The sequence below is a fragment of the Pavona decussata genome, unplaced genomic scaffold, assembly GCF_977016875.1.
Source record: "Pavona decussata unplaced genomic scaffold, jaPavDecu1.1 SCAFFOLD_214, whole genome shotgun sequence".
In the NCBI taxonomy this organism is placed as follows: Eukaryota; Metazoa; Cnidaria; class Anthozoa; order Scleractinia; family Agariciidae; genus Pavona; species Pavona decussata.
In genome coordinates this window covers 2,300,001-2,312,266 of record NW_028145619.1, presented here as the reverse complement: position 1 = coordinate 2,312,266, position 12,266 = coordinate 2,300,001, and the positions used below count along the sequence as shown (strand labels likewise).

The 12,266-nt window shown below is 38.6% G+C and overlaps 1 protein-coding gene across 1 annotated transcript in view; it reads right to left on the bottom strand.

Moving 5' to 3' along the window:
• Window positions 1–1,677: 1,677 nt before the first annotated feature.
• Window positions 1,678–12,266, bottom strand: part of LOC146460218 (uncharacterized) — a 48,205-nt gene continuing 37,616 nt past the window's right edge. The window contains exons 2-3 of the mRNA XM_085088524.1: window positions 9,230–9,280; window positions 1,678–2,988 (exon numbers count right to left, since the gene is read on the bottom strand). Of these exons, the coding sequence (XP_084944650.1) occupies window positions 2,015–2,965 (951 nt within the window). The 5' untranslated portion in view covers window positions 2,966–2,988; window positions 9,230–9,280 and the 3' untranslated portion in view covers window positions 1,678–2,014. The remainder of the gene's footprint in view (window positions 2,989–9,229; window positions 9,281–12,266) is intronic.

Here is a 12,266-nt window from a genome sequence, read left to right as displayed (position 1 = left end):
CTGATTTGACGCCATTTTAGAGAGTTATCACTTCCTAGGTGACTCGCTAAATGGCCTCAAATCAGCACATAGTACCATACAAACTCTTATATTTGCGCTGTGAACACTATTACGCAAGATGATCACTGCTCACAGTTTGAGCTTGGGCCGCATGTGCATTGCGTAACATTCATCGTGACACTCAATTCACAAAGATCTTTATTTCTCTTGTGCACGGGCTTGGTCTGCCTGTGATTGAAATAAATCGATGCCTGGGAAGGTCTACAAATCCTGTAGAGTTGCGGTATAGAAACCTTTTTTTTTTCCCCCACATATTTTATTGCCATTTTAAAAGTAAAGAAGTGTTTACAAGACTCTCAGTATACTCTATTTACATTTGTGAGCTATTATTAATTATAAATCACATTTACCAATTACTAATATTACTACATACTATATTACTATATTTATATTTGTAAACTATTATCTTTATATATAAGTGCCATCTAAATAATAACCACTTAGCCTGAAATTTTTTCTGTGTGCGGTATAGAAACCTAACAGCTAACATGGATTAATTATTCATCATAGAGATCTGAGATGGACAGAAAGATAGAGACGAGAATTCTCCTCGCAACATCGGAACGAAAAAGTTTAAAAAAGAGGCTCCTGAACCAGAATGATGAGGGTGGGGACCACAGAAATCAAAGGGTGTACTGAGGAGGGTGGGGCGGGGTGAAAAAGTATTACAGAAAATACAATAATGAAAGTGGGAACCAAACAAACCAAAAATATTTTTCACCTAAAATAGCACAGTCCCGGGGTGGGTACTCCTCAAAATTGTCTGAAGGGGTGAGGGGGGGGGGGGGGGGGAGGTGGTATCTCCAAACCCTGATCTTATTTCATACCAAAATATCTTATTTCTCAGTTTTTTTTTTTTCAGAACAAGCCTCTAATATTCATACCCATTTTCAGACCCATACTTTTTTCTGTAAAATACAGCCGCATTTCCATTCCCATTTGCAAACTTTCAGATCAGATCTCTAAAAAATGTCAGATATATAAACAATGTCAGGGAAGGAAACTCACAGTTCGTTTACAGTTGGAATTATTCATGAAAATATTCCTTGCTGCAACAGCCCAACCCCACTCCCCCCAGGATCACACTGTTCAAAGGTGACACCAAAAGAAGACAGTTCAAATTTAGTATCGTGAGCAATTAAGAAATATTATATTCCTTACACAAAGAATTATAACGCCTCCAACCCAATACTACTTCCACTTAAAGGTCATCATCCCATGACAACTAATTATTGCACGCTCTCCAGCAATGCGAGATTTGTTTGTCTGTACATTTCATTTAAATAGACCATTTCCAAGTTGCTTTGAACCTCATTATGAAAGGGAGGCTAAGTGCAAAGTTTTTCTTTTGAAAATTACATGTAGCTTTCATTCATATCCAAACAAAACTAATTTTCAAATGAAAAGTTTTGCACTTAGCCTCGCTTTTATAGTGAGGTTCAGAGCAACTCGGAAATGGCCTATTACCAAGGATACCAGGGGATGAGAACAGGTGTTTATATCAGCGGGTTGTCTATCTTCAGCGGGTAAATACTAAGTAAAATATATCAACTGGGCAAATACATGCGCCTGTAATGATAAGGTGATGCAATTAAGTGGATGACAATAAGGTGGGGATAACTGCAACAGAAAGGTTTATATTTTAACCGTTTTATACAAAATGTATCAAATGTTGCACAAAAACTTCACCATCACCAGCTACATACGGTGATAAGAGAAGAGAGACCTAAGTAAAGTTAATCATTTGTTAAATAATCTTTATAGCGGTCAAAAAGTAGTACCTTGCTACTCAACTCCCCTTGACAAATCCAGCAGATGTTTTTCAACAAGATCAGTTTCTGGTCTCATCCAGCAGCAGTGGCCTAGCAAAGTGTACATTTTTCTGGATGTGTTACCATGAATACAATCTCTAGCATCCTTAAGAGATACATGTACAAAATGTGTGCCACTGTTTTCAACACAGTTTGAAAGTTAACGTGTTCAGCCGTGACAAAACATTTGCCAACACAAGTTTGCATTCATAAGGATTCTCTCCAACATGGACTCTTTCATGTCTCTTCAGAGTTCCAATGCGAGTAAAACACTCGCCACAATGCTTGCATTCATAAGGCTTCTCTCCAGTATGGACTCTTTCGTGTTCCTTTAGATGTCCTCCTTGACTAAAACACTTGCCACAGTGTTTGCATTCATACGGCTTCTCTCCAGTATGAAATCTCATGTGTGAGCATAAAGTTCCTGGTCGAATAAAACACTTGCCACACTGTTTGCATTCATAAGGCTTCTCTCCAGTATGGACTCTTTCATGTTCCTTTACCTGTCCTGCTAGTCTAAAACACTTGCCACACTGTTTGCACTCATAAGGCTTCTCTCCAGTATGGACTCTTCCATGTCTTCTTAAGTTTGTTGCTTCACTAAAACACTTGCCACACTCTTTGCATTCATAAGGCTTCTCTCCAGTATGGACTCGTCCATGGCTTCTTAGAGCGCTTGCAAAGCCAAAACACTTGCCACACTGTTTGCAATTATAAGGCTTTTCTCCAGTATGGACTCTTACATGTATTCTTAGGTATTTTGCTTCACTAAAACCCTTGCCACATTGTTTGCATTCATGAGGCTTCTTTTCTGTATGGAGTCTTTCATGTGACCGTAAATTTCCTGGTTGACTAAAACACTTGCCACACTGTTTGCATTCATAAGGCTTCTCTCCATTATGAACTTTCACATGTATCTCCAGATGTGCTGCTTGACTAAAACACTTCCCACACTGTCTGCATTCATAAGGCTTCTGTTCAGTATGGACTCTTCTATGTGTTCTTAAAATTGTTTCTTCACTAAAACACTTACCACACAGTTTGCATTTGTGGGTGTTCAAGTGGCCTCCTTTATGCCCCGCGACTCTCAGCATTCTTCTTTACTGCTATTTAATACCTGAAAAGTAATAAAAACCAAAAATTAAATCTTGAGCTAGAAAGCCTTTGCAACATCAAAAAAGCACAAAGCTTGTAACATTTTATGTGACTGGTTAGTTGTATTATTGCAGTGTTTCTAGCTAAGCCATTCAACTTGGTTCACGTTAATGACTGACATATGTATATCAAAAGAAATGTGATGGCACAGTAAGTGCACGATGTTTCTCAAATCAACCTTGTTTTTATGGTCTACTTGCTGGAATTTGTGGCATTTTGTATTTTTTAAAGTCATTCTAATTATCTGGTTGAAAAAAATGTTAATCAAACAAAAAGTGGGCAGTTGCAGAAAGGGCTTGGACGAGGACTGGCATTTGTTTCTAGAAAAGTTTTCCAGCTAAAATGAAAAAGCCCTGATCACATGTTTATTGCGACCTGTTGATATCCAGCTATAATGCCATGGCAAAAGCACACAAATGCAGATCAAAGAATCACCGTCAACACCCCAGGGGGAATACTCAATGACAAGGAGGTAGGAGGGGCATCAAGTTGCCACAACCATAAAGTCCAACTAAACTATTAAAAAAATAGCTGTATATATGCAAACCAAAACAAGTTATGGAATAAATGTGATGATAAGTTTCTCCCAACACACTAAAAAACCGGTTCAGTTTCAGTGCTTGTTATGAGTATCTAGACTAGTCTGCATAATTGGCATTCCATTTTCAAGTGAATGCAAGAAGTGAAGGAAGGCTTGTAGAGGGAATGAGTAAAAACCTGTGACAGAGAAGAGGAGAGAGGGAGGAAAGGAAAAACCCGCCACAGATCACAAAGATTTTGCTGAATGGATTTTCATTTTCAAAATTTTCATCCCAACAGGAAGCAATGGTGCATTTTAATTGGTTAATCCCTATTTTAGTGTTTTTCTTTTCATTCTGATTACTTTTGGTGAATTTTGGTTATTTTCTGAGGTTCTGGAGAAATCGATAAATCCAAGATGTTAGATTCAAGATGGCCACCCTTTTTAGGAGGATAGAGCTGTAAGTACAATTGTGTATACAGAAAAAATCTCAGAAACACTGTCCAGAATGTGAAACGAGAGAGAAATGTAAAGCAGATTTAGGTCACAATGGTTTCAACTGCATTTCATGTGGAATTCTCCCAGGGAGCGAGGTTGTTAACGTTCCTCTGGTTGTGTTAGTGAGTCATAGCATAGGAGACCTTGTGATGCATGGCAGAAACATGTTTCATTTTCATGTTTACTTTGTATGCAAATTTTTGAGAGACCAACAAGATGGTCGTTTTAGCTGTACTACTTCTCATGGTAATTATTCAATTTACAGTTAAACCTCTCCACAACGGGCACCCTGGGGACAGAAGAAAGTGGCGGTTGTGGAGAGGTGGCCGTAATGGGGAGGTAGTGGTGTAATATGACACCTTTTTTCGGGAAGTACAACATGTTTATTGTGCCAAGTTCATGCTTACTGTAACCTATAATGGTAATCCAATGTTAAATAATATATATAGATACAATACACAATAAAATGTAAATAATGTTTTGAATCAAAATGGTAACAGAAGAAACGAGCAAGGTTCATAACATTCGCTATAAGTCCATACATTAGCTCTTGTTTTAGTTCTGATTCGCTATAAGTATTGTAGACAATTTATGCTTACTGCCGCATATGAATGGAACACAATCAAAATACGTATACCATTAACATAGATATAATGGTATCAAGTTGCTTGACAAATGCTTGTGCGACTTGCACTGATGCCGCGAACAAGATGTCTCTCCAACCAACTTGAAAATAAAAATAAGAAAAAAAAAACAAAAACAAACAAATGAAATTAGACTGCGAGACAGTACAGTCGATAATTTTGTCCATTTCAGTTTATTTCCCTCGTGAAGTGTTTCCTCGTGGAAGGTGACTTTCTCTTGCGCACTTTTATTCGCTGGATAAAAATCCCCAAAATTAGCGACTACTACTCGTAGTCTAAAACAAATGAGTAAAATAAAAATGTTCTTAACTGACTCTCAGCCCTAAGTATGTTCTAAATATGTTCTAAAAAAAGGTTCTTACAAGAAAAGTACTGTATTTACATTTAATCTTAAATGAATTGAAAGACTTGCCGGGATCATTATTGACGCGGCATTTTACGGATCAAATTTAATGACCATTCTTGACTTTTTTGTCAGTCGCTGAAAAAAACTGGCCATTGTCGAGAGGTTATTTTGGCAGTTGGGGGCGCGCTTTAGTGGCCGTTGCCTTTGTAGAGAGGTGGCCGTTGTAGAGAGGTTTAAACAAGAGCTAATGTATGGACTGTCCGCCGGGGACAAAAAATGGCTGTTGTAGAGAGGTGGCCACTATTGGAGGTTCGACTGTAGGGTCAATATTTTGGCTAGTAAAAGTTGTAAAGTACTGCGAGGACAAACCAAAATGACAATTATATATGTGAATCAAGAGAAGAGGAACTAATATTAAAACAAACACTCTTAGCAGACTTCATAGCTTTCACTCTTTTAATTAAAACAAAAAGATGAAGCTGTTAAAAAGTAAACACTTTTTTAGGAGTTCCGAACATGTAGATTGGAGATAGGAAAGATCTTGACCTCCAGCCCTTGGACTTCAAATCTCCAGGTGAGGTTTCATACCGAAATGTAGAAGATCATTCTGCACGCGGTTACACAAGTAAAATGATTTTACACGCCAAGATCTTGAGTTCTTATTTACGCTTTACTCAGGATGTAACACATCAATAATTCCAATACTCGATCAAAATCGATTCAAATCGAAATCGATAAAAATCGATTGCCAGATTATTTGTGATTATCGATATTGATCAATTTCATTAACCCGTTACGCACCGTGCCGGCCAAAACCGGCCATGATTTCGGGCTCATGCGCGCGCACTACATGATTCGAGCCTACCTCCCCTAGAATGGAATTTTTTGTCCCCTATTGTTCTCATTGTCTTCAGAAAGGACTGACCAATCACAATCCACTTACTGCGCATTAGGTCTTAGGGGGGCCCAGACAAAAGAGCCTTCTGTCTTTAGGAAGCGGTGTCCGATTTCAATTTATGTTGCCTTGTGGGCTGCGCGGCTAAATTTTTAGTCCCCGATTTTCACGTTTTCTGAAGGAAAACACACCTTTTCGAAATGGTAAATCGAAAGAAGACCTCCTAAAGAATACTCAACAGTTTCGAAAGCCAAAATCCAAGAAATAACGGTGAAGAAATTGCGCTTCGAGTACGAACTGTTGTTTTATCCGGGCGACGAGCGAGCGGACAGCTCAGCCATGGACTTCCTGCGAAATTTTAAAGTACTTCTGGGAATTCAACAGCCAAAAAATTACAGGTTTGATTGTGAATTTGTACTGAAATACTATTCTAATTGACCTATTCTTTGTACTCTGAACAGTTTTTGCAAAATATTTGAAAAACGTGCCCCACACGGGTCCATAAATTCGCTTCAAATTGGACTTGTTGTTGCTTCAAATCGCTTGCGCGTCACTCGTCTCTCTAATTGTACGCGTTTCTTTCTAAGGCGTAAACGCAGACTTTTCTGAATAAATTTTTCATTTAGGAAAGCTTTCTGTGTTTTTTTTTCTATTTTCATTGAGAAAACGTGACAACTGTGTAATCTTGCGTAAACAAACACATGCTATCGAGATAGATCAGATTTCACCCATGTGACGCGCCGATCAAATTTCATCGAAATTTCAGAAAATTTTTACCTTCAAGTTTGTTTTTTGGAAAATTTTTAATTGGCAACTTGTGTATTTATTCCATAATTAGTAATTCTAACTATCTAAGACTAAAGAGGGGTTGTTTTTTTTTGCCCTGTAAGTTATGTATTTTAACTGCACATGGGGTAGGAAATAACCACTTCGCCAATTTTGTTGAATTTTGAAAAACCTCTGGAAATGGATGGTGCATAATGGGTTAATCAAGGTTCGATTAGTATCAATTTTGTTCGATAATATCGGAGACGGAAAGCTACTGGTTTTCATTCATGTAAGTGTAAATGGGGAGATAAGATAGACTCCCAAGGCGTTATAAGTTGTATTAAACCTGAGCTATACTTTGTTTGAACAATCTTTTACCTGCTTTATCTCCTGAACCTTTTTGGCGCTGTGAAACAGTGTAAGACGTGAACCTGCGTGAACATTGACTACTGTTAAACTGGTAAGCATGCTTATCGGTGCCCAAGCGAAGCAGTGATTCAACTTAAAATTTAACTTTAATTACAACAGATTGACTATCGATTTCATCACAAAACAACAGTAACTTCATATAAAATTGATAAAAACTTAGTCTCTCACATTTTGACTGGCAACAGACGACGAACAAGGGCCTATTCAGTCAGCTGAAGTAAGATTGTGTTCAGAGTTATCTTGTTAGTTCAAAAAGAGAGTTATCAGCAATTGCTTCTTTTTAACTTTGGCGTACAACCAGGCCGAAAGAACTTCCGTCCATACATGAATGAACCCAGCAAGAACCCGCCCTAGGCAATAATGATACATGGATGCTAACATCACTAAGCAAAGCGCTCGTTGGTACGTTAGTATGTCTAAATAAACTCCAACGACTTGTAATAAAAACAGTAAGTGCCATAGCAAATTTGACAACGTCCCTTTCCGTCTTCGTAATAAAAAATCACGAACAAGCAGGGTTTGGTGATAAATAAACAGCATTGATCTTTACCGAGAATGATGGCAGACTGCTGACGAAATGCATTTGCTAAGGTTTGTTAGAGTTCAATGCTTGAAAGTTGCTGTTGTAAGATATGAAGCGATGGTTAAATAGATGCTAACAAGTCACAGACTGGAAGTCAGTGTTCATTTTATGTAAATACATTCTTGATGCCAAGGTTTAACTCTTAACTCTATTGTTTAGATCAAATTTCCTTTCTGGGTAAATTATGAGTGGTTGTTTCTTGCGGTATCCTTGGACAGTTTCTCAAAATCGATAGAAATCGATTTCGTATGCCCAAATGTCTGTGATTATCGCTTTTGATCGATTACTTTGCTTAATCGATTGATTATTATAGAGAAAAATTGATTTATCGATTAGGTTTCCGGTGATCGATTTCGATCGATGTGTTACGTCCTCCTTTACTACAGACTGGTTCATGATTCCCGGCCTGATCATTCGAAGACAGTCGATCATCGGAAATCCAATCGATCAATCGATAACAATCGATGACAATTAGTTAATTGATATCGATTGATATCGGTCAATCGATGACCAATCGATAATCACAAGCTTGGGTCAATTAGCTGACTGTTTTCGATTTGTAATTTTAGTTCCGCTCGTGGCCGTATACGTGACTGGTTAATATGTCTGAAGTTATTTTAACTATCTACAACGTTGTAGTTAAAGGGTATCATGAATGCCCATTTTCTGTTGAACTTGGTGAATGTTTCGTTACTCAAAAAAAGAGGGGAGATTGAGGGAACGCGCTAAAAGTTCTAGACACAACACATAGTCGTTGGCAACTGGGTCACCTCCAAAGGGATTTGGTAGCACCTCTTTGGCCTCTGAGAAACGAAATTGTTGTGTAATTATGCAAATCAGTCGGTAAAAACGAGGTCGGTTAAGAACGAGAAGCGAGTCACGCAATTTTCGGATCACACTCACTCGACTATCACAAAGAAATATGAGAGATTACTCGCAGTCTACATAAACCCACATGTACATTTGAACCAATAAATTCTTGTTGTTGTTGTTGTCCGTTGTCTTATAAACGGGACGTAATATGCAAGCCTCCATAATTGGACTTTCGATCTATCTTCTTGTTAAAAGGAAATAAGGAAACCGATGACAATCGATGACAATCAATGACAATCGATGGCAATCGATGACAATCTATGTCAATTAAAAAACACACGTTTTTTGGTCATCGATTAATTGTTATCGATTGACATCGATTGCCACCGATTGTTATCGATTACCGATTTCATCGATTGATCAGGCCGGGATGAATGGGTAAAATTGACCCTGAATTCCATAGTTAAGCCGCCAGATTATAGTTTCTAGGTAGAGAATATTCAAAAGTCTAATTTTGCCGAAAATATAAGCCTATCTCCCTGGAAAAAAGTGATTCCTCGACGAAAAGTAAAAACTCATTGAAAACTCGACTGTAGTCCGCTGAGTGTTTGCCCTTCTTTCCCGAATATCTAATGATGCCCTTTGATTGTCGATCCCCCTCGATGACCTTTACGAAGCCTAAAAGAAAACTGAACAGACTGTCTTACCTGCTACACAGAAATTTTGCCTCTTACTTGACCACGAACGACACGAACGATAACCCAACACAAATGCACAACACTCTTTCGAGAAGAAAAGCGTCTTAGACTCTGCACGGGGCGGTTACCCAGCTTTTTGAACGCGCCGCAGAGGATCCCGGGGAAAGGTAAGGAATGGCGAGGACATTGGAATTTTGGGGACAGTGGAATCGAATGTTACGGACATTAAATTGTCCTGGACAGCGGAATGAAGTGGACGGTAGAATATCCTGGGAAGTGAAATATTGTAGACAGTGCAGTGGTGTGGGCAGTGGACTGCCGCGTGAGGTGGAGTTGAGTGGACTCAAGGATTTCAAGGACTGTGGATTGCGTCTCATATGCAGTGATCTGCACTGACCTCTACAGAAAAATTTATATTCCATTCAGTTAACCTCCTGTAAACTCAAGTTTTTATTGAATTTATTTAAAAAATAGTGATAATTAATAAATTAATAACTAAAGTAAATAAATAAATAAATAAATAAATATATTGAAAGACAGGCAGCCCAAGCTCGCGTCACTAGAGAGCGTGTGATAATTAATCACCTGTGGGACGATGACCTTTGAGTGCAAGCGGTATTGGGTTACAGACAGCCGTTAAAAATTTAAACGTGCGTATGGGTAATGAAGTATTGTCGATTCCAAAGCTTGAATAATGCTAAATTTTAACTTTCATTCAATAAAATGAATAAAACTGACTCCCCTCTGGTGAATATCTAAATTACGTAGTTTAGCAGATATTAGGGAGTTTCAGAAACGAGGACGGCAACGGTAACGAGAACGCCACAAAACAATGGGCTTAATGAGCAAAAACAATCGCTTTGCACGTGCGTTTTACATTTTGGTACATTTCTTTGCTGTCCTCTGCAAATCAACAACTTGAAATGACCAAGTTTTAGGTTTTTTCGAGAACGGGAGCGTATGACGCAAAATCTTCTTTATTTTTCCTTACTTTGACGTCGTTCATACTAATTTAGTTCCTGAAGAGTTCGCCAGCATTTTCCTAGTTAAACAAATTTAAATGATTGCGAAAGGGTTACAAAAACGAGAAGTTATAGAGTGTGTGCACGGCGGCCATGTTAGAGGACTAAAGCAATAGAAGATATTTGCATAAAAATGGAATTTATTCCCCAAAGGAAAATCATTGTATTGTGTCGGTCCTCCAACATGGCCGTCGTGCACACACTCTATATTTTTAAATGACGTTCTCGCTACCGTTGCCGTCCTCGTTTCTTAAACTCCCTATTTGTTTTCGGCACGTTCTGTTATGGTATGTTATGTAAGTCTCCCGGTATGTTTCTCTTGTGTTATTTGCATAGCGTTATATAAGTTCGTTGTTAATTGGTATTCGTTCTTCGGGTCTATGAACGCCATCGCGCACTAAACTTTAATGTTTTGCGTTTGTTTATCTTATAGTGCGGGGAGCCGGGTCATTTGAGTGCTTTCTGTTCTAAGTATGATGCATCAAAGAATGAATCTCGCCGTGTGTGTCCAGGCGTGGACTCAAGCTCAAAAATCTTGTATCGACATCAAGTTGAGTTTGATTTTTCTTGTTTATTTTCTGGGAATTGCGACGAGTTTAATTCTACAAACACCAGCAGTGGTGTTTAAGGCCGTTTGAGTGCCGCTATTAATTGTTGAAAGTCTACCCTAAACGCCCCTAGTTTGTTATCGACATTATCACACGTGGGTATAGGCTTCCTTACGCGGAATATCCACCCCGCCGTTTTTTTGGCTAATAATAGATCGGCTTTTCAACATCCCGATTTTGTAGCACATGCCATATGCGAGCTTCGACCATTTTGCGTCAACCCAGTATCAGTTGCTAAAGGAAAGAAGCTGCGTCTAGTCATCGACCTCGATCAGACATGTTAACAACTTTCTTGTGAGGTTTAAGTTAAAATTATTTCACGCTCTCTAGTGATGCAAGCTTGGGCTGCCTGTGATTAAAATAAATTACTGCCTGGGAAGGTCTAAACAGCCGTGACTAAACTCTACAGGAAGTTAACTTCCTGTAGAGTACAAGAGTAGCGCTATAGAAACCTAACAGCTAATATGGATTAATTATTCATCCTAGAGATCTGAGATGGACAGAAAGATAGAGACGAAAATTCTGCTCGCGACATCGGGACGAACAAAGTTTAAAAAAGAGACTCCTGGAACAGAATGATGAGGGTAGGGACCACAGAAACCAAAGGGTGTACTCCTGCAGGGCTGATCCTATTTCAGACCAAAATATCTTATTTCTCAGTATTTTTTTCAGAACTAGCCACTAATATTCATACCCATTTTCAGACCCATGCGTATTTCTGTAAAATATTGTCCGCATTTCCATTCCCATTTGCAAACTTTCAGATCAGATCTATAAAAAATGTCAGATATATAAACAATGTCTCGGAAGGAAACTCACAGTACGTTTACAGTTGGAAATATTCACGAAAATTCTCCTTGCTGCGACAGTGCAACCCCACTCCCCCCAGAATCATACTGTTCAAAGGTGACACCAAAAGAAGACAGTTCAAATTTAGCATCGTTTAAAGTTATCAAACAAGAAATATACACAAAGAGTTATAACGCCTGCAACCCAATACTACTTCCATTTAAGGACCGTGCCTACTATTGTTACTGCGCATACGTTCTGCGCATCTCAAGATGCTCGGGTTACTAATGGGTGGTGCTGCTAATACAGAAATATTTTTGCGCGGTTTAAAACTATACGGAGAAAGCAGAACTTAGCAAATGCTTTTGGTATCTCATAAGAAAATTGAGGGTAACCCTGCATTTTTCAGAGATGATTGAGCTTCAATTTAGGAAAAATCCCATACATTGCTTTATATTTTTTTAACGAGAGTAACGGCTCTATCTCAGTTAACGAGAGTAACAGCTCTTTCTCAGTAACGAGTGTAACAGCTCTATCTCAGTCCCTAGTTGACCTATGCATAACTAATACCCCAGACAAAATAGTTAGATCAGGAGTTATGCCTTTAGGTATTAGCGACCACTCCCT